The following is an 18,929-nucleotide window of genomic DNA, read 5'->3' as shown; positions in this document are numbered from 1 at the left end:
AGCATGTAAATGTCACTAATAAGTCAGCTTTTATACACTGTTGTAGTACATTTCAGTTAAGAAATACACAAAGAATTGAATTAATAAATGGCTAAAACATATGTAAGATTAAGGTCACAGAAACCCAAGTGAAAACAATGTCAAAAATAAGTATTATTAGAATATGGATTTATATTAAAATAATAATTATTAGAACTGACTTTGTCTTTCGTTGCCTATATTTGGGAACAGTCTCCTTCACTTTTTTGCTAAAATATGGTAAATCCATAAATGAACTGTACAAGCAATATAATTAAAGAATATTTCTACAGTTTTAAATTGCATTACAGATTATCATCTAAGTATTAAACAACAAAAAGATGCATTGGATATATATTCTCCAAAGCGCCCACCCCCCAGTTTATTTTTTGAAGCCTAATTTTGGGTTCACAATTGACAGAGATATGATCTATTAAAGGTTTCCCTGTTACATTAATGAATATATGTAATTTATACTTGTCCACTTAAATGTTTTAGGCACAATGAAATTACTAAATTCATTCCAAATGGCAGGTGCAGTTGAAAATAATTACTGGAAGAATTAAAAAAAAAAAAACCACAATAAGAAGAGCAGAAGAAAGTATGGGACAAATGTTTTCAGCTACTCTTGGTGGAAAATTATAGCTTACAGTAAAATGATACAAGCTTTAGCCATCTGAGTATCTTGGGGAAAGGATCGATTGCTTGGGTGCTGTTGGATTTCAAGTGAACATTTCACATAAGATGTAAAGCAAAACGGAAAGAGAAATGTTGCATGCTTCTAAATACGCTAAACTATTTTAAATTGGAATAATAGTGAATGTTTTTCAAATCTAAATATGTTAAATATTTTATTCGGTCGTATTACCAACATTCCTAATGCCTCAGAGTTTGAACTGGGTCATTTGCAGCATATTCTAATGGCATGTCTGCACACTATAACTGCATCCACTTCTGGGAGTGGTAGGAAGAGAACACTCAGAAGTCCCAGTGAATGTGCAGAACCTCCCTCTAGAATCTCTTGGGTCCCAGTCAACTATCTCAATGAAGAAAAATGTATTTATAAATATATTTCAACTGACCACCCCTCAAACCCACTGTTCAGATAACTAATATCAGGGTAATCATAGCAGTTGCATAATTGTGAAGTCGTCCCATAAGAGCTCACGTTTTCCTCCACATTACTAATTTTAAAAAACACACACACGCATGCACACAAAATAATAAACTATAAACCAAACCTCACATTCATCTGCAAACTATAGGGTAATGTTTTATGAAAGGAACAGCAGCAGAGTGTATTACAAACCCTTTCCCAGAAGCCAGCTCTGCTATAACTTGTTGGTGTCTCTGTAATTCAGCCATGAGAGAAACCCTGAAAGTAGTTGTAGCTGTATAGAAAGCAGCTTTTCTTTTCTTTTTCTAGATATGTGTGTGCTTCCATCTCTGCTAAACTGTTTTTTTATACAGTTGTTAAATAATTTCCATTATACTGTAAAACAGGCATCTCACAGTACATCATTTGATCAAGAAAGAGTTGTGGTATAGGGATGGTAGGCGGGAAACCTGTGGTCCAGACTTTGTAATAGGTTCCAAGCAAGACGGGACAGATATGTACACACAAATACAGTTACAAAAAGCTGAACTGAAGGCAAACACACTTGCCTTCTACCAAAATAACGGAAACTTAATGAAGCTGTGAAGGTCTACATGCACATGTCAAAACTGCAAAAGTTCCAGATGGGGCAAGGGATGAAATGGTCTGAAAAAGAGACTTCTCCCTCGGCTTATAATACCCCAGACAAGGCTCAGGTAGCTAGCATTACTGCTGAGCAGCCTGTTGGTTTGACCCTGGGTGGTTGCTTTTGACCGAAAATAAAGCTGTCACACTGGTTTAATACTGAACAGAGGGAGGAAATAATAATTGCACAGGTTTTCACGTGCTCTAGCAACTGTGTTGACACTTCTTGACTTTCCAAGATATATTGGTGGGTTGTGAAAATGTCATTCTTCTTTGCCAACAGAGGTGCCCTGATCCAACTAAGAAGATCATTGTTACTGCAGGATAGGGAACTGTATCTGGCTGGTGGGCTAGATCCTAATACTGTAATAATAATAATAATAATAATAATAATAATAATAATAATAATAATAATTTATTTATACCCCACCCATCTGGCTGGGTTTCCCCAGCCACTCTGGGCAACTTCCAACAAAATATTAAAATACAATAATCTGTTAAACATTAAAAGCTTCCCTAAACCGGGCTGCCTTCAGATGTCTTCTAAAAGTCTGGTAGTTGTTTTTCTCCTTGACATCTGGTGGGAGGGCGTTCCACAGCGTGGGTGCCACTACTGAGAAGACCCTCTGCCTGGTTCCCTGTAACTTAGCTTCTTGCAGCGAGGGAACCACCAGAAGGCCCTTGGCACTGGACCTCAGTGTCCGGGCAGAATGATGGGGGTAGAGACACTCCTTCAGGTATACTGGACCGAGGCCGTTTAGGTCTTTAAAGGTCAGCACCAACACTTTGAATTGTGCTCGGAAACGTACTGCGAGCCAATGTAGATCTCGGCGGTTGCTCCCAGTCACCAGTCTAGCTGCAGCATTCTGGATTAGTTGTAGTTTCTGGGTCACCTTCAAAGGTAGCCCCACATAGAGCACATTGCAGTTGTCCAAGCAAGCGATAACTAGAGCATGCACCACTCTGGCGAGACAGTCCACGGGCAGATAGGGTCTCAAACTGCGTACCAGATGGGAGCTGGTAAACAGCTGCCCTGGACACAGAATTGACCTGCGCCTCCATGGGCAGCTGCGAGTCCAAAATGACTCCCAGGCTCCACCCATGGTCCTTCAGGGGCACAGTTACCCCATTCAGGACCAGGGAGTCCTCCACACCTGCCCGCCTCCTGTCCCCCAAAAACAGTGCTTCTGTCTTGTCAGGATTCAACCTCAATCTGTTAGCTGCCATCCATCCTCCAACTGCCTCCAGACACTCACACAGGACCTTCACCGCCTTCACTAGTTCTGATGTGAAAGAGAGGTAGAGCTGGGTATCATCTGCATACTGATGAACACCCAGCCCAAACCTCCTAATGATCTCTCTGGGTATCATCTGCATACTGATGAACACCCAGCCCAAACTCCTGATGATCTCTCCCAGCAGCTGCATGTAGATGTTGAAAAGCATGGGGGAGAGGACAAAACCCTGAGGCACCTCACACGTGACAGCCCAGGGGTCTGAACACTCATCCCCCCCCCCACTTTCTGAACACGGCCCAGGAGGAAGGAATGGAACCACTGTATAACAGTGCCCCCAGCTCCCAGCCCCTCTAGACGGTCCCCTAACCTCTGCAGGCCAACTTTGAAAGTGGACAGTCTGCCCATCTGTCAATCACATGACATCATATGACTGCCACCTGTGAAAGTTCAAGTCACTATAACTGCTGTTTGGTGGTTGCAAAAACCTCCCTTCAAGATGTGCTTTCAGGATCAATCAACTGAATCTAAGCCGCATTCTCTAGCCCACTTGGCATTAAGAAGTTTCCAAAAGGGAACAACTGCAACTGATTACCAGGGTTTGCAGATAGCCTTGCACTGTGCTATGAAGCCTGGGCAATCAGATGATATTTGGGGCTTCAAAGCAAAGGGCTTTATACATTCAGCTGACTGGGAGTGCCTGTAATGCCCTTTTGGGTCCAGCTGTGTACAAAGACAGAGAGGCTGCCTAGTGTATGCTAGCTGATAGCTGGTTGTTGTTGTTTTTTGTTGTTGTTTTTAAGAGTAAAGTCTTTTTGATTTAAAGTAGCTTGGTGTGATTAGGTTTTTTGTTTCAGGTAAAAGGAATATCATTCCTTAAAAACAAAAACAGCGATCACATCAATCTCAGATGCTCAATAAACTAACTTGGCAATGTGTGTGCTAAAGCTCAAGGAAGGGTGCAATGAGGTTAGCTCCCCCCATGGATTGGTCTTAGATCAGGAAGCACAGACTGTTGGGGAGGCTACAATGGGTTAGAGAAATGGAAATTAAAACACACATTGCCACAATCACCTTGCAGTGATAAAGTAGGCGCAATCCCACACCCACCAAAATTAAAGAAATTCTAAAGCATATTGCAAAAGAGGCCAAAATCAAACAAAACGGGAGCCTCTTTCCCAGGGAGAAAAATATTTGAGGAAATTGGAGATTAGGTGCAGCAGTAGTTCATACTCACCAGATGTACTGCTTCCTCGATCTGAACTGTTGTAGGACCCTCCTGTATTCTGATCATAGGCTTGGTTGTATGGGATGGTTGGAACATTATCATTTGATCGGTAGTCTGCAATTAAAACAGACTTTTTGAATTTGCATGCATATGCTGCTTGGGTATAGTACTGTGAATGTTCTAACTGCTTACAGCTAAGCCTTAACTTATTGTCTGGTTACAGATCTGTGTTCTTGGTGTGAAAGGCTGATTTGTTTTTGCTGTGTTTAAATGTGTGGCATGTGAGACTATGTAATGGAAGACTGGGAAAATGTTGAACAAAATAGTCTGATCTGAGATTTACCATTTTGACCTCTTTTCCTTTTTCAGCACTTTACACTATCATTAAGGAAGCGTATCTACCGCAGACGTGATTCTCTATACATTGGGGTTTTTTTAAAAAAATAGATCAGTATTCTCCCATTCACTTTCTTATTTTCTAAGACAAAACTATCTTTCTGACAATTTACTTCTAGCCTGTGTAACGAGAAATAACCATTTTGATGAGTTCTGCACTGTGCTCTATCATTCCTATTTCACATCCCATGGCTCTGTTTATGATTTGCCTTTATTTGTTCCATGAAATGAATGTCAGCTCCTGGTAATATTCTTGTACTTTACAGATATTTCTTCAGTAAAAAATTATTGTATTATCTGATGAATATTTCACTCATCTATAAAAGTAAAACACATTTTCTAAATCCTGAATTCTTAAAATAATCATTTGAATTAGGTATTTAATTTTTTTATCCAGAACTTTATGGAGAGAATTTTTTTTTTCTGGATTTGAAAACCCTAAGTTGTGAGACAAAAAATAATAATAATCCCATAAAACATGCAGAAAAATTCAAGGCAAAAATATAATTAAAAACTGTCACTGCTATAGCAAACAGCTAGACACTCATGTCAGATTTATGTGGCCTCTGAACCATTCTGTAGATAAGTAGGTCAGGTAGTAAATAGATTGAATCAACCTTTTGTAATGGAACATGTCCTTTACCTTTTCAATATCACTAGGTGACCATGAGAGCTACAACAATGTGCTCAGAAAGTTCAAAGATAGAACAGGGCCAGCTCCTAGGGATAGCGTTTTGCAAATCGTGTTATTAAAGCAAGCTGCATGGTAGCCTGAAGGACTAGCAAGAAATCGCATCACTTCCTTTTCTATAGCCCACACACTACATTAGAGAAATGTGCCCTTAAGGCCAGAAAGCACATTCTGATTTTTCAAGTTAACACTGCAATCAATTCATTTTAAGGTTATAGATCTAAAGCAGTAATTTTAATCCAGAACTGAATGCAAGACGGTGAATGCAAAGAGTAAGTCTAAAATTTATCAGATCAGTTCGTTTCCATTTTTAGCAAAACCCACAATACAATCATACAAAATTTTATATGCAACATTCCAGTAATTTACAGTGATATGTAGGTTAATTAGACTCCATTCACCACTAGAAGAATGGGATGACCTATTTTAAAATTTGACTGCAATGCCTGCACCTTGCATCTCCTTTATGAATTAAAGATGTCTCAATACCAGCCAGTCACTCATTTGTTGTTAATAAATTTAAATTAAGCTCAAAGCCATATGAAAATATATTTTATTAAATTCTCTTTTAAGATACAGCTGCTTATTTGTTAGAATAAATTCAATTTCTGCAGATTATTGTAGTGCTAATTAACTCTTTGACACTGTTAATTGGGAATTTCTAAATCTACAAAGGAGCTTAGATTGTTCCACAGTGTTCAGTTCATCCTAACAAGTTCCACACTGCAGTAACCAATTATCAGATCTGTGGACAGATAGAAAGAAATATATGTAGTTATTTTCATTTACACAAGCTGAGACCCTGAAAGGAGAGGTTTATGGAATCTCCAGTGCATTGAGAAGTGGGGGGGGGGGGAGATACATGAAGTGATTTACCTTTGTTTAATTTGTTTTGTTCCATAATGTTGTACTGAACTGGCGCAACCTCTTGTTTCTGCTGTGCAGATGGCTTCCAGTGTTTTTCATTTGAATCACCACTGCCACTGTTAACATTATTGCTGATGTTTGACTGGATGAGCTGAGTGGTGGCATAAGGTGTAGGCTGACCTGGTTGGCTGACATATCTTCCATCTTTTAGATTTGGGCTGTTGAAAGTTTTCATTTCATTGATTTTGTTGCTTAAGTCCACATCACCATAAACTGTTGACTCAGGCAGCATCAGGTTTGTTTGCTTGTTCTCCAGCTGATTGTTGTAATTTGCTATACAATCAGCTAACCACAGCAGGAAGGGAAAAGGGAAAATTGTGTTCAGTTAGAAGACTATTTTTAGGTGCTTTTTGGCCTATGTGATTTGGCTTTCTGAAGCAGAAATAGTTAGGTAAACAGAAGCTAAATCAGAATGTTAGCAATAGTAAAATGGCAGCTTAGTTCCATAGGTCCAAAACTATAAGGTGTACCTTTCATATAGGAGTCCCCAACTCTTCTGCCTCCATTTCTCTTTTTACACGGGTAATCTTCTTCTGCAAGGCCCTTGATGGCAGAATCTACTAATTGATCTTAAATTTATAGCTAAATACTGAGGAACGCGGGTGGCGCTGTGGGTTAAACCACAGAGCCTAGGACTTGCCGATCAGAAGGTCGGCGGTTCGAATCCCTGTGAGCTCCCGTTGTTCGGTCCCTGCTCCTGCCAACCTAGCAGTTCAAAAGCATGTCAAAGTGCAAGTAGATAAATAGGTACCGCTCCGGCAGGAAGGTAAACGGCGTTTCCGTGTGCTGCTCTGGTTCGCCAGAAGCGGCTTAGTCATGCTGGCCACATGACCCGGAAGCTGTCTGCGGACAAGCGCCGGCTCCCTCGGCCTATAGAGCGAGATGAGCGCGCAACCCCAGAGTCGGTCACGACTGGACCTAATGGTCAGGGGTCCCTTTACCTTTACCTTACTGTTCTTGACTAAGTAGCATTTGTACCTGAATACCCACCTGCAGCACTTCACTGTACATTCCAGTGAAAGTTGTACTAGCTTGCTTATGAGTCATACAACATTTGATTCCATAAATAAAACTATGTGTTTGTGAGTACAAAAAGCGGAAGTGACTAGTTCTCCTGGAATCTTTATAGACACAAGTTTGTGCCTGGGAGTGGAATATGAGTGAGACAATGCTGTGGGTAACAGATCATAAAAGAGAAGGAATGAGACATAAAATGGATTAGTTTCTGAGTCATCTCCCCGAAAGATGCAGGAATATGTTGGGACACCTGCTGCCACTTTATATATTCTACAGGATGTTGGATAAGGATTAATATAATCTAGGAACAATGACGAGGGGATTAAGCACCCAGAGAAGCTGTACTTGTTCAGGAGGCTGGAACTCTCTCAAAAGGATCTAAATGTGTGGGTACAGTAGCATACGTAATGGCAATAGGATAACTTTGAGTAGGAACATGCCCAGATGATATAGACAGCAATAAGCAAATAGGAAGGAAACAAATAAACAGGAAACAATACAAATTAAGTTCAAATTAAGTTATTTTAATAATAAACAAGATTTACCTGGGCGACTATATGTAGTGAGGTTGCTGTCACTGTTTCCAGTGCCTGATGTACAGCAGTTGATGGAGCAGTCGTTGTGATTATTCCCGGTGTTAGGCCATGTATCTGCAAGCCATGGCTGAGCGGCAGGTTCATTGATGTTTAAAAGGCCTGGCCTTCAAAACACAGAATTACTAATTATCATAAGATGTCATCTTAAAAGCAAAGTTCACATTGAAGTACTGAAAATCTGTCTGGTCTTTGACTGCAATTAAAGATTGATTGTTCTGGAAATTTACTTATTCTTCCTAGTGATACTGGAAACATGAACAGTTGCTAAATGAAATTAGCTGGCAGAGTGAAAGCTTTAAATAAGCAACTATGTGCTGACTTGTATGGGCTTCCCTGTTCCTTCAGGTCTGCTGGAGAAGCCTTGTTAGGAGTCCCTTCATAACAACTTGTAACAACCTTTAGGTGTGGAGCAAAAATTCCCCAAGCAGTGTTGCTGCAGATTTGGAATTAGCTGTGTATGAACATATATCAGGCGTATTTTACCATTCAGCTAAAAAGACTTTTAATGTTCTTAGGCAGTTTACTAACTCTCTATGTATGGCTTTTGGTTAAAAAAATAGTACATCTTTATTGGGTAAGAAAACAACGTAAGAGTTGAACCAACTCTTCCTCCCTTACAGTGGTACCTGGGTTGTCGAACTTAATCGGTTCTGAGAGTCCGTTTGACTCCCAGAACGGTTCGAAAACCAAGGTGCAGCTTCCGATTGGCTGCAGGAGCTTCCTGCACTCAATCGGAAGCTGCGGAAGCCGCATTGAACATTCGGCTTCCAAAAAAGTTCGCAAACCGGAACACTCACTTCCGGGTTTGCGGCATTCGGGAGCCAATTTGTTCAACAACTAAGCCATTCGACAAGGTACCACTGTATTAGTGTTTCTCACTCTTTTCCTTAATGCCCCCCAAGATAGCATTAAAAGCCTTTCTTCTATACAGAGATCTGTGGACATTTTCTAGGACCTTCTTTGTTACCCACTAATAAATTCAGTGGTGATATTCCATTCCTGCCTTTCATAGTAGACTCCATTGCACTAACATAAAGTAGTTGGGTTTATGATTGGACAGCTGACAACATGCTTGTTACTCCTTTAAAATAAACCACTCCTAACAATTTTGTCATTAACAACATACATGTTTGATCTCCAAATAATCACACACACATATTTTATTTCACAGTGCAAGCACAACACTATCCTCCCTTTCTTTCCTACAGTGTTTATAACAAACACGCCGTATGACCTATTTGTGAAACTTTCCTCAATTTCATATTAGGCGGGCCATGCAGCGTAGGGGACTGCTCTTTGACACATGGCCAAAGCTCCCTTTGGTATGCAGAAAAACTCCTGCAGTTCTTTGGATACAGGCCACATTTCCCTCCATTTCCAGCTTAGCTGAAATTCTTGGAAATTAAAGTTACAGAGAACATTAAAAAAAAAACTATAAATACTAAGCAAAAGTGTTTCTCATTATGCAAAGTACATTATGCTCAGTGAACTGGAATCAACTAATAGTTACAAATGCTTTCTGAATGAATTACTTGGAAAAATACCAATTTGATCAGAAAAAAACAGCTGCTAAGAAAATATTGTATTTTATGTAAGCATGGCATCTCCAGCTCTATTCCCTTTGTACAGATGAGGGTATACCTAAAAGGTGGTGCAGAATGTTCCCTTTTTAACTGTCTTGCCTTAACTTGGGTGGAACTCATATTCATCTGGATCAACAGCAATAACTCAGAATAGCTCTATTCAGATGCAACATCAAAATGTTTTGGTAACGTGTGCAGAAGCCTGGAATGAACTTAGGGCTTGTTCACTCCTTCCTCTCTTCTCTTCATATGCTGTGAAAGCTGCCCTTTGTAGTTTGTGGAGAAATCACAATTTGGTGTTCTACTGAACAGGCATACAATGGTTTGTGCTTGTCCTGAAAACTACGGCAAAAAACTAGTTTGCCTTACCGGTTTGTAGGAGGTTAAAAAGTGGGTAGGGGAGCTGAAACAACTCAGCTGTGGGAAGGGGAAAACTTACATTTCACTCCCTTTTGCCCTTTTAAAAGTGCTGTCTACTGTGCTTACCTCTTCCTTTTTTAAAAAAACAAACAAAAAACAAACCTATTTAAGACTTCCACTCCGCCCCCTGCATCAGGCATCCATCCTTCCTAAAATGATTTTAGCTAGCCATGTTTTTTAAAACCAGCAGACCTCATTTTAGGGAACGTGCCCACCCCAATTAATCCAAATGTTTGGGGATTTTTTGTCACAATCCAGTTTCCTGCAAGACAGGGCATGGAGGGAGGGTGTACAAGGAAGCAAGAACATAATCCCAAGGCACATTCATATAGTAAGTAAACATGGTTTGTTATTATGTGTGAATCAGGCCAGTGTGAGTACAGGGACAGGTACTGCATAGCCCAGAAAGTGGCCATGGGTGCCAGTTTCAGAGCTCTGCATAATTTGGTTCCTTGTTCACACACAAGATACACTAAACACCTTTTTTAAAAGAACAACCTCATTTGGAAAAGAAGCAGAAGCCACTGTTTGACCTATTTGCTAATCTTAGCATTCTGTGTGACATAACTTTTCTTTCTTTGTGTGTGGCTTGACTGCAGTTGCTATGCATCATTTTGGCTCTGCACCATCATCTGTATAGCCTGACTTGTATTTGACATGACAGTGATTGTATACCTCCGTATAGCTTTGTTTTAAAGGCACCTTGTTAAGAAGCAGCTCCTGTGCTGGGGAGTCGCTGCAGTTGCCTGGACAGCACTGGGGTGGCACAAGATGGCAATGAAGTCAGGGCCATGCAGACACACCAGTGTGAGTGCGCAACTGGCTCTGCTGATGTGTCCACACACACACCTGACCTCGCTGCTACCCAAAGCAATCCAGGTAGAATTGCAGTGATGTCAGTATTAATGAAACACTGACATTTGTTTGAGAAGAGAATCATTCCCGATTGACCAATTAACTAAAGACTTAGCTATAGTCTAAAGATGGAATTGCGTTCATTTCTCAGAACCCGGATTTATCTGTACTTTTAATTTGCAATTCCCAACCAGTAATGATCGCTATTCCGTTTTTGTTTTCTGTTTTTAAAAATCACCTAAGAGGCAGCTTTCTTTAAGCATGGTTTCCAATTTAAGGTTTTTCTCTTTGCTATCATTACTAAGTGTTTAATCTCCTTAAATGCCACAATTTAGCTACTTTAGCTCCCTTTAATCATCCCCTTATACAGCAAGAGTTTTAGTTTGAAGTCAAAGTGCTCCCTCTGCTGTTTGCATTCAGAGATGCAGCTTTACCCAACATACCCTGCAGTTCAGTCTGCATTTTGCATTATATGTAAGAAACCTGTATACAATCTTACCTGCCTCCACTGCTTACAGCTTCACCTCCTCTTTGATAGGTTACTAAAATATAAAAGGAAAATATATAGTGGTTAAGTTGATTCTCTGAATGTGCTTCTGTTGGATCCTAGAAAGAAAAATGCTGAAATGTGTTTATTTCCTTGTGGCTAGATTACTGTCGGTATAAGCAGTTCCTACCACCAACTCTATACAACCATACTGCCACCTAAAAGCCACTGGAGTTTTAGTTGTTTATTTTTCAAAACATAAAATAGATATTGCTCGGAAGCAGTATTTTCTGATGTGTGTGCTGTTGTTTACAAAATAGAATGTAAAACACAACAGATAGGTGTTTCCAAATATATTTATATTTTGGGAAGTATGTCATAAAGACTCGCGCCTGAAAATGCGTTTTAAACATGCCCAGACCCAAATACACTTGCTGTACTTCAGCTACCACCCCCAGGTTAAGCAAAGAGTTAAGAAGATTAACCTCAGTGCAAGTGGCGATGGATTCCATAGCTATGCATTTCCCAAACTAGGAATGTGTTTTAAAAGGCAGCCAAATTCTGCTTGTTAGAAGAACTCCAAAGTGGGGGTCTGCAAGGCAGAGATAACCGCTTGCAGCGATTACAATAACAGGATTAAAATGTAGCAGCCAATGGTACATAGGCCTTTTGCTGAAAGTGTTGCTAAAGATGAGGGGTTGTTACCATTTAAATTCAGTGGAACTAAAGTAGTTGGATTCTGAATTATGGAACAGAAAAGTTTTAAATTTTAAATACAGTCCGCATTTGAAATGACTCCTTGTCAAATTTCCCTGTTGTCTATTGTACAGCTATCATGTATTGTGCCAAGTATTGATTAAAATATTTTTGTCTTCACAGTTCTAAAAACTTGGCTCCTGTGAGAAATCTGACACCAAGCCTAAACATGCTTAAATTTAAGCTTGCAAATTAACTTAGCAACACTAATAATGTACATAAATTATTTTCTCTGTACAGCCCAGTTGTTAAAAACATGGATTCTGCATGAGGAAAATATCGGAATGTTTAAACTAATGCTGAAGCAAATTCCATATTAATATATGTTAAAAGTGAATGAGAAACAAGGACCAAAACTATTTTAAAAGTTGAAATAACAGCTTATTAGAATTCTTATAAACATGAAGGAATTCATTCTTTTTTGAGAATGTGAAGTAATTTTCTCTCTCCATCAGCAATATTATTGAAATGTGTTTATTCACAAAACAATTTGAGTACAGACTATGTCGTCCATTATAATGCTAAGTAATAAACCATTAGAATGCCTGTTTACTTGCTAATATTATTAAATATTACAATCTTCAGCAGAAATGTGCTGACAGAACAATGTTTAAATGGGAGTTTGGCATTTGCCGTATTTAACATTGATTATTGGGGTTCTAGATAACGAAGCTATCCTGTTAAGGCAAGGTGTTCCACCAATGCAGCAGGACTTCATCTCCTCATTGTCTGCCCCCCGAATTTGCTCTGGAGGATTGGTGGGGAACACAGAACAGATTAGGGGGTGGCACTGGGGAAAGGAGAGTGAGGGAAAGTCATTGTGTTACTGGTAAAACTTCCTTTAATGTAACCCTTTGTCTATTTTTGGTATTCTTTTAAATAACCAAGAGTAACTGACAAGCATTTCATTCTCATGCTTTCAAATCTGTATGGTATAGGGTATAATTATAATTATAATGCTAAGGTTCACACAGAATTCCAGGCTACACTCAACAGCATGTGTGCATTGCTTTCACGTTAATGGCATCTTCTGTTAATGGCATGTCCTAAAGCATAGAGCTTTCCAATCTAAAGAGAAAAGTTTCAGCATAGAACAAAGCTTTAGATATAGTCATGGGGTTGTATCCAACAGTACTGCTCAATTGATACTTTGCAATAATTTACCCCTTTCTCCTGTTGCCCCACATCCTCTAGAATGATGTCTTTGAGCATCCTCCAGAGCAGATTGGGATTTGGGGGACATGAGGGGTGTTTGTGTGTGTGTTGTAAATAGCTTCATTCCTTGTTCTGATGATCGAAGTCTTACTGTCAGTTGGATACAACACATATAGACATCTCCCAGTTTATAAAAATGAAATCCTTTGTATGTCTTTCTATTTAAGTGTTAAGTAATGTTCCATTAAGAATCATTGGAAGGGAATGCTGCTTGCCTTTATGCAGAGTCCTTTGTGTAGCTATGGCCCATTTTGGTAGAGCAGAACATTATGAACAACTATACAATATACAAAATTAGCAAAAACAAAAAAGCAAAAACCACCCAACCATGCTATACATTAGCATAGAAGATGATAGGATCTCATGTAGTCTTCCAATGGATATAAAACTCAAACTTTGGACAGCAGTGTGAGATCTGCCAAATTGGTAAAATGATACTAACAATAAGGATACGTAATGAATACTACTCATACTACTCGCTGTGTAATATTGTGCCTGGTTATATGAGGGAAGAAGAAAAAGAGACAGTGACACAGTATCACACAGGCACATGCCAATCAGACAAGGGAAAAGTGCAAATATATACCTGTTGGTGTGAAGGTAAAAGACGGGACTGAAAAATCAAAACACAATAAAAACTGGTTATTAAGCTGAAGAAAGAAAAAGAGACCACACAACATTAGTATAAATCAGGGCAAGAACAGAACATAAAAGTAAGAGTAAATATGTCCAAGACATACCAATATGTGTATAAAACAAAATTTGTTATTTAAAAAGGTGACTTGTCTCCACAGAAGAAGAATAACATTCTAGTATAGTGTGCTCTTGAGGGAAATAGTGTGGTTTAGCCTCTAAATGACCTTCTTTTTAGTGCTTTATGTTTTGCTGCAAATCCATGTACAAACAAAAACCCTACACTATTTAATCATATATATATATATATATATATATATATATATTAAAAAAGAAGAGTAATGGTTACTTTTTCCCAGTATCATCAAGATATTGCTAGACTCTTATATTCACTGCATCATGCAAATGCTTGATAAAGTGGATCAATAAGGACATTTAAGCATTTAAACAAAGAGTAAGCTATTTCTAGGAGTAACAAAGTATTATGAAAATGTGCTAGTTTTCCATTACTTGCACCTTAAAAGTGTGTTGTGCTTTATTGTAACAGCTGCTCAATATCACAGCCTTTTAAAAAAACTAACTGTAATGAATATAGAACACACAATAACTAGGATTTTTTTATTCTTCAGTTTTTGAGATGCTTTTGTTATTTTAACCTAATAATGTTAATCTGCCCTGTAGATTACCTGCTGTAGTAATCTTTCCTGACTCACGAGCCTATGAGTTTAAATAAAAAGTTTCAGAATATAATAATTCTCACAGGGGAAAAAACCTTCATTTTCACAGCCCCTATAGATCTTAATTTAATCAATAAGGCCTCTAATCAAACAGCAGACCTCCAGTGCAACATCTACTCAGCCCCCCTCCCCCCCAGCACACACTTCTCTCTTCTTTGAACAATAGAATATATTTTCTGTACTGCTAATGGGAAGAAGGAAGCCATGAAATGCTCCTTAATTCTGAGCAAAACAATGAAATGCAAGAAAAGCTTCACAATCGTTTCTAAATGTGTTTTGGCCTTGAAATTTAGGTTAGCAGGCGGACCACAAAGGGATGATGGAATGGCTGAGAGATAGACACATCAACAGCCTTTTTCTCCCCTTTTTTCTTCCTATAGATCTGGTTTTTTTATATTAGGATCTAGAGTCCTTAAGTCTTTAAGGACATAGAAAAGCCTAATTTAGAACACGCTGCATATGTGTCGCTGTTCTTATCAGGTCACTTTATTTCTAGGAATATTGTGCTGGAGAAAAAAGGAAAGAAAAATCCAAACAATTTAAGCACTGGCCTTCATTTGCAGCAGTGCTATTTTTATCACAGGGATCCTATTGTGATCTCTTTCTGCTGGTTCTTTTCAGATAGTCAATGGAATTTAGTATCATTAAGAAAGGAAATACAGAGCCACAGTAATAAGGATTTCCACCAAACACACAAAGTAGTGCATTTTAAAACAGCGTTGCTGGTGAATGACTACATCAGCTCTACATCAATTTGCAACAACAAAGAAATAGAAAAAGATGAAAGGTTCTTGTCATTATTTTTCTGTGAACTAAATACTCAATATAATTTTGTTCTGTAAGAAAATAAACAAAAGTCAATCTAAGTGAAATCTTCATATCTCACACAAAAACTTAATTATCAAAGCTTAGTTGATAAAAATGCTTATTGTGCCCACTGGCGCTAATGCAATATGTATGTATGTGTGAATACAGAAATATTTTAACAGTTGTCAAAGCCTCAAGTTAGATGCTCAAAAAGGGGGGAAATGAATTAATGAAGTTCACTGATCCTCAGCTTTTATGGTGACATGTCTGACTTCATGCTCTGTATATTGACAGATTATTATTTTTAAATGATTTACATTTCCTTGAAGATGATGTTTCCCTTCAAGTGTGTTTAATAACCTTGTTTTGGTGAACCTTTACTAATGAATTCATTCTGAAAGTTAATAAAAAATTGCGGAGTCATTACAGACATTTGTAAGACACACAAGATTGAAAACAGCATAAAACAACAAAATATCAGATTTTTTTAACATTCCATGCTGTGGATTTAGCTTCTTTTATATCCAACAGTATTAGTCTATTAGAAATGTTTATAAGAGATGGCATGGCACCATGCAATTAGTAAAGCTAAAAGAAAACTGGTTAAAACAGCACAAAGGCTTTCACTTAACTTTCCCAGAGGTGTATTAACAGACACAAGTTAATTTCAGTCCCAGCTTCATTTTGTCTGCATGTGTTATTTATTGGACCACAATGATGCCACTAGTTGTTACTTCTATTTTGCTTTGGATCTTCCTGTTTTCAAGACTCTGCGTGCTAAGAGACACTGAGTTTCTTAAGTGTTCAAACCCACACTACTTTTGCTAAAGTTGTTTAAAAATGTTACCTTCATTTAATGACCATGTTCAGAACTTTGACTACTGAAAGATCTGTAGACCGTAAGCACGCTGAACAAGGCCATTACTTTGTTGTGTCCAGTGGCTACCAGACAGTGCGAATAAAACCTGTTAAACATTAATAAGAAGGATCTGGGTCATTTGGTGGATGAGGATATTAAGTATTCAAAAAGGCAAGGTGTTAAACAGCTTCCGATCTGTGGCTGATTGACCTCTGCTCTAAAAACCAAACTACAGGGGGGGAAATCAGTAATTACTGTCTATCTCTGTTTAACAAAGTGGTCACATTGCATCTTCAGGCATCCTTGGTTGCGACTGCACCTCTAGTCCAGGGGTTGTCAACATTTTGGGCTCTTTGGGCACATGTAGCACTCTGAAAAAAGGTTGTGCATACCAGTCACAAAATGGCTGCTGTGGGGCATGAAAAAGGGAATAGTGGAGAAATAAGATTCTAAAATGGTTCCTCTTGTGTTTGCATGATCTTTAGACAGGATTTTCCCCAAGCCACTGTCAAATTGCATCTGTTTCCAAATCGCAGAAGCAGCACTTGTAACAAAACATGGATCTGTGGAGTGAATCCATATGCCATAGTATCTCTGGCATGTGCTATATAGGTGGTTTTTACAGTGCAATCCATAGAAACCATTGATGATGGTTGGGATGCATCCCTTGTAAAAATAATGAGGATACATATTGGATACATATTTTTGTATCGTGGTGGCACTGGCTTCTTTGATGCTTTTCTCCACCTGTACTTTCATCCATTTCCTATTTTTCTGTCTCTAGCAAGCCCATTTTCTGTAACTTACTGCCTCCTCTTCTTCAGATAGGGTTGAGAAGAGAAATTGTGCACAGGAACTGAACACTGCAGAGTGACTGAAGAGGAACTGGTCTGAGAACAAGAACAATAAAACCTTGTCCAGACTTCCAATTTTTGTTTCAGTGGGTTCAGGTCCTCTTGTTGGTGACAGAGAAGACTCTGGCAGGCATACAAGGTGTCCACCTACAGGTGCTAGGTTGTAGACCTGAAGTATAGGCTCTTGCTGATCTGGTTTTCACCATTAGCTATGGTACCGACACATGGAAATCCATCTCATCATTAAGGTAAATGCACGTGGTTCATTACTTCTCAGAGATAATATTGTTGGCCCTGTGTGGCCCTGGGCTGAGGACTGGTTTTGCACAAACTTCTAGATATCAAATTAATACAACACAAGTAATGCTGGTAGATTCCATATTCTTAACAAATGAGTACACCTGTCATTAACAGAATCCAAGCTTGCCTGGTTTTAACCGTCCAGTAAGGTTTGGAAAACTAAGTGCATTGCATCATCTGACTCTTCACATAGCAGTGGCACCCAGGAATATTTTGAGGACTTCCATTCAGTGAGAAGACTCTGACCTATTTCATCAATTTTAACTGTCATTCCTGCTACACAATGTTGAGGCCAATAATATCTCCAACATGCAGCACTTGATGACTTTCTAAAAGCTTCAGCTAAAACAGAAGCATCTTTTGAAATGTGTGGGGTGATCAGCACTGCCTTACAGGCAGAAATAAAGTTGCTATAAAGATTGACCTATACCTTTATTAACTCTAGATTTAAAGATACCTATAAGATGTCTTCTCTCATCCATGCCACCACAGCCTGTCCAATTATCTAAAAGAACCTTCTATAAATTACATTGTGTGCTGAAATTATGAAGAATGTACCCTGCCTATCCTAACTGTTATGTAGTAATAAAAATCCCACAACCACCTAATACATGAAAGCTGTATTAAATCTCACAGGATAGTTATTAATTTGGTTTTTCATTTATTGTTAACCAGTCTGTGTCTGACAGAGACTATGTGTGATATCCAACTAAATCATACTCAAAATAGACCCAATGAAAGATATGGGTCTCTTCTGAGTAAGGCCAATGCTTGCTATCACATTATAAATTCAATTAAATAACAAATACTTCAGATTATAAAAGGGTACAAAAAATACCTTTTCTGATACCAGCATAAGTACTAGCGAGTCCATTGCGCTTCTTTCGATGACGGTATAACCAAATGCTGAAAACCATAAGGATAATCCAACAGGCAGCACCAATTCCAGCAATGAATGCTGGCTGTTTTACAACATCTGAAATCTGTTGGGCTAAACTGACTTGGTCTTCTGGTGACACAGGGTTTCCATGAGAATCTGAAGAAACATACCCAAAAGTTGAAAGTACAGATATGAGGCACTGATGTCATAGGATTTGAACGCTACATGATGTTTGAGCTTTCCCCCCGTCAGATGAAGTCTAGAAAGTAATTCTGCCATGTATTCAATTGGTTCCCCAGGATTCATTTCTGGGACTGTGCATAGTTCCCTGTGGACGCACTAATAAAAAAGCCATGCCTGTTTGGCTTGACACATAAACTTCATAGTACATTGAATATTCCACAATTTATAATCTTCAGCAAATAGATATTCACTGAACCTTATGAAGAACCTGATATGTATGCAATCTTCCTGTATCTCAGGGTTTTTATGTTCAGTTTAGCAACTATATCTCAGAATCCAACTCTTGGTGGGGAGAGCACTTACTATTTTATTCATTGAATTTATATACCGCCCTATACCCGGAGGTCTCAGAACAACACTTCTGAATTATAAAGTGTACAACATTAAAAACCCACCGACAATCTTTAGCTTGCTTATTGTAGGAAACAGCTATACAAATACACATGTATGC

General features: G+C 38.7%; 1 protein-coding gene across 4 annotated transcripts in view; it reads right to left on the bottom strand.

Moving 5' to 3' along the window:
* The window catches only part of ROBO1 (roundabout guidance receptor 1), a 571,646-nt gene that overhangs the window by 22,779 nt on the left and 529,938 nt on the right, over positions 1–18,929 (bottom strand). For 3 of the 4 annotated variants that reach the window (XM_053386465.1, XM_053386467.1, XM_053386469.1), the window contains 6 exons: positions 18,194–18,391; positions 13,752–13,778; positions 11,207–11,249; positions 7,799–7,953; positions 6,186–6,521; positions 4,232–4,336 (listed from right to left, as the gene is read on the bottom strand). In XM_053386465.1, the coding sequence (XP_053242440.1) occupies positions 4,232–4,336; positions 6,186–6,521; positions 7,799–7,953; positions 11,207–11,249; positions 13,752–13,778; positions 18,194–18,391 (864 nt within the window). The remainder of the gene's footprint in view (positions 1–4,231; positions 4,337–6,185; positions 6,522–7,798; positions 7,954–11,206; positions 11,250–13,751; positions 13,779–18,193; positions 18,392–18,929) is intronic. The other variant, XM_053386466.1, reaches the window with a different exon arrangement.

Source organism: Podarcis raffonei, chromosome 4 (genome assembly GCF_027172205.1).
Source record: "Podarcis raffonei isolate rPodRaf1 chromosome 4, rPodRaf1.pri, whole genome shotgun sequence".
NCBI classification, from domain to species: Eukaryota; Metazoa; Chordata; class Lepidosauria; order Squamata; family Lacertidae; genus Podarcis; species Podarcis raffonei.
Note: the sequence above shows the minus strand (reverse complement) of the source record. Positions and strands in the feature narration are given on the sequence as shown.